The sequence below is a fragment of the Daphnia magna genome, linkage group LG2 (genome assembly GCF_020631705.1).
Source record: "Daphnia magna isolate NIES linkage group LG2, ASM2063170v1.1, whole genome shotgun sequence".
Lineage (NCBI taxonomy): Eukaryota > Metazoa > Arthropoda > Branchiopoda > Diplostraca > Daphniidae > Daphnia > Daphnia magna.
In genome coordinates, this window is record NC_059183.1 from 2,647,111 (window position 1) to 2,650,055 (window position 2,945).

Consider the following 2,945-nt stretch of genomic DNA (forward strand, 5'->3'; position numbering starts at 1 on the left):
AACAACTTCTCTCTAAACTTGTTTGCCGTATGTTCACTTAGTAGTTTGGATGTGATGCATGGATGAACCATGGATGGATCGATTGCCAACTTGCGTTTTGTTCCCTCAAATACCACAATGAAACCTGAAATGAAAATTTACATGTCCAAATCCTCTAACTTGCTCCTTCTTATTGTAAATTTACTCGTAATTGCTTGGACATCTTCCTTGGAAAGTGCAGGTTTTGCAGAATTATTTGTCTTATCAGTGGGTGCCTTCTTTCCGGTTAGGCTGTGTTTTGACATAAATTCCCTATCCCACAGCACCTCCATGCTAATATTTATTATTTTGCTCATGTCCCTGTGTATAATATGTAACAAGTATTAGAAAGTTATCCTTTATAAAATAAAATAATCCTGAAAAAATAACTCACTTTTTTTGGAACCGGCCTTCCCATACGACATTGCGGTTGCTAACGCATTTTGATGAATCGTTGTCTCGTAATCTTTGTGAAGCTTCAATAGGTTAGTTCTTTTGCCGCTTTCACTTCTTTCTAATTGAAGACGTGATTGTTGAGCAGTAACTTAACTAATCGTCAAGGTTTCCAAAGTGGTGTGCAGTAGAGCCAACCCTTCATTAAGACCTAATAAGATCGAAATAGTCAAGATAAAAATAAAACTTTTTCATTATGTCATTTGGACGGCAAGAAGTTAATTGCGTGGAAAGCCCAACCAATTTTCTACTTTGACCGGGTAAATTGAACAATGAAACATTATCGATGGAAGGCGAATATTTCCCATTAAAAATTGTTCCCATTACCCGCCCAACAACTAGAATATTTCCTTCTAGAGGAAGTGATTGAAATGATATTATGCTTTCTATCATTTAAAAAGAATCGTCTTTCATGTAAGCACAGCAATTTGTCCGTTTGGGGGATCAAGTATAACTGATTTCCAAAGAAAACTTACTTTTGGCCAAGGCCTGTGGATTCCATTCTTTCAGGAATTTTATTTCTTCTTGTAAACGAACAATAATAGCATCTTTTTCGACGATTTTTTATTGTAATCTTCTCTCTCGATTTCTAGCTCAACGGTAGAATCTTGAATTTGTTCGTTTAGGAAGATTTGATTTTTAATCTCATTGATTTCATCCTTGTATTCTCTACGGAGATTATGCTGTTGCAACTCAGCATAAACTGGCTCCGTCGCTTGTCCCTTAAACGAAAAAATAAAAATAAAATAAACTCACAATTCTCACAATACTTTTGTTTTTACCAGCACACGCTTTGGGTTTTCTTTTATTGTAGTTTTTGTTGTAGAACTTGGAGGGGTGTCGAATATGTTGACGTCTAAAGAAGTGAGAATCTGAGAGTCGGAATTGTTAGCCGATGACTTCTTGCTTCTGTTTGGTGTGACAAATGAGTCATTTTCCTTGCTGTGACTTGAATTTTTCTGAAAAAAAATCAATGTTTACTGTAAGATCCTATGAGATGTAGTACCATAAAAACAAAAATACCTTGGATACGGTTTTGCTTACTGATTTGTCACACTGATTAGCACGTTTTCTCTTCGCTGGAGGCAAAGGTGGAGTAGGAGGAATCACATCTTCGTCCTCTGAGTCCGGAATTGAATTTTCTTTCTGATCATCGACATGAAGGCTACAATCATCAGATACATCACACTTTTCTTCATCTCCCCCAGTGATAAACTGGCAACCTAACATGCTTTTCCTGGTAACTGTGCAAGAGGTTACAGTACGATGTTGTAAATTACTAGGAACATTGGTATTACCTATTAATGAGTTTTCAGTTGGCAAGTTGGGGGGGGGGTTGAAAATAGAATACGCGTGGCACTGGTCACGTTTCTGAGTTGCAGATGATTTTGGAACTGACCTTTTGGCTGCTGCCTTTTGGACACCGATGGGAGTTTTCATCATGGCATTCCTAACTGACACCACCACATCTTTGTCCTCTGCACGTAAAAATAATTATGAAAAAGAACACATGATTTGATGTAAAGTTATATCACCTGAGTACGTGATTACTTTACACGATCTCATTTCATATTGAACTTGTGATCTAGATGTGGGTGTCGAGTCCACTGGAAGGCTCCAACTAGGACTGATGGGAAACTTAGGCCAACTAAATAAATAGAAATTTAGGACAATAAGAATAAATAAAATAAAAAGCTACATGCTTTCTTGATTCCAATAATTCTCTTTGTCCCAACAAAAACTCTTAATTGCTCGAGCTGATGCAAGAAACTCTCGTCACGGAAATCTTTTGGCACTGCTATGGCCTCCAATGTGCCAATGGCCAACTCATCTTTTTGAGTGAAACTTACAAGTATAATAGACCACTGCCATTCTAAGCGTACTGAAATTCTATTGTTAGTCTTTACGTTGAGTGAACTAGACAGACAGCAGACATCTTGGCTCAGGCTAACAACCACTCAAGCGCCAAAATTAAGGCATAGCTGCCAAATTTCAAACTATTATTTTTTCTTTGTTTTGAGTTTGATTTCAAATTGAAATATTAGCATTATTGATTATTTTGATAAATCTTTATTAATCACTTTCAAGGGAATTGACAAGGGCAGTAGCAACAAAAGGTTCCGTAAGTTTATTTTTAAATCCAATAACGCACTAGTCGTTGTAAATATACCTTTTGTGGAACTTTCACCCTTTTGTAAGAGTAGTGGTATGCGAAACATTCTATTGAATTTCTGAGAGAACCGTCTGTATCTGACGAATCAAGATAATTGAGAATCGTGATTTCATAAAAAGGACTATTTTCTTACCGCAGATCCAAGAAGTTGAATAGTACCATTACTGATACCACAATCTTTATTTATATGGGAATAGAAGGCTTCCTTTTGTGAAATATTCAGCAATTTCCTCAACAATGCACTTACTGTGACTGGCTAGTTAAAATTTGTAATGAGGGAGATCGCATCTAATCGTACCGC

General features: G+C 36.7%; 1 protein-coding gene across 1 annotated transcript; it reads right to left on the reverse strand.

Moving 5' to 3' along the window:
* Positions 1-448: 448 nt before the first annotated feature.
* LOC116916543 lies at positions 449-2,333 on the reverse strand. Its single transcript, XM_032921799.2, has 6 exons — positions 2,007-2,333; positions 1,770-1,949; positions 1,495-1,715; positions 1,254-1,430; positions 948-1,193; positions 449-622 (listed from the first exon to the last, which is right to left on the reverse strand). The coding sequence occupies exons 1-5, from the start codon at positions 2,035-2,037 to the stop codon at positions 987-989; spliced, it is 816 nt and encodes a 271-aa protein (XP_032777690.1). The 5' UTR covers positions 2,038-2,333; the 3' UTR covers positions 449-622; positions 948-986.
* Between the last annotated feature and the right edge of the window lie 612 nt (positions 2,334-2,945).

Bases quoted from the DNA above. Each gene is read 5' to 3' on its own strand.
- LOC116916543 (XM_032921799.2), bottom strand. From the start codon at position 2,037: ATGAGATCGTGTAAAGTAATCACGTACTCAG. The intron at 1,950-2,006 runs GTGATATAACTT...TTTTACGTGCAG, and splicing joins TAAAGTAATCACGTACTCAG to AGGACAAAGATGTGGTGGTG. The intron at 1,716-1,769 runs GTAATACCAATG...CCTCTTGCACAG, and splicing joins AACTGAAAACTCATTAATAG to TTACCAGGAAAAGCATGTTA.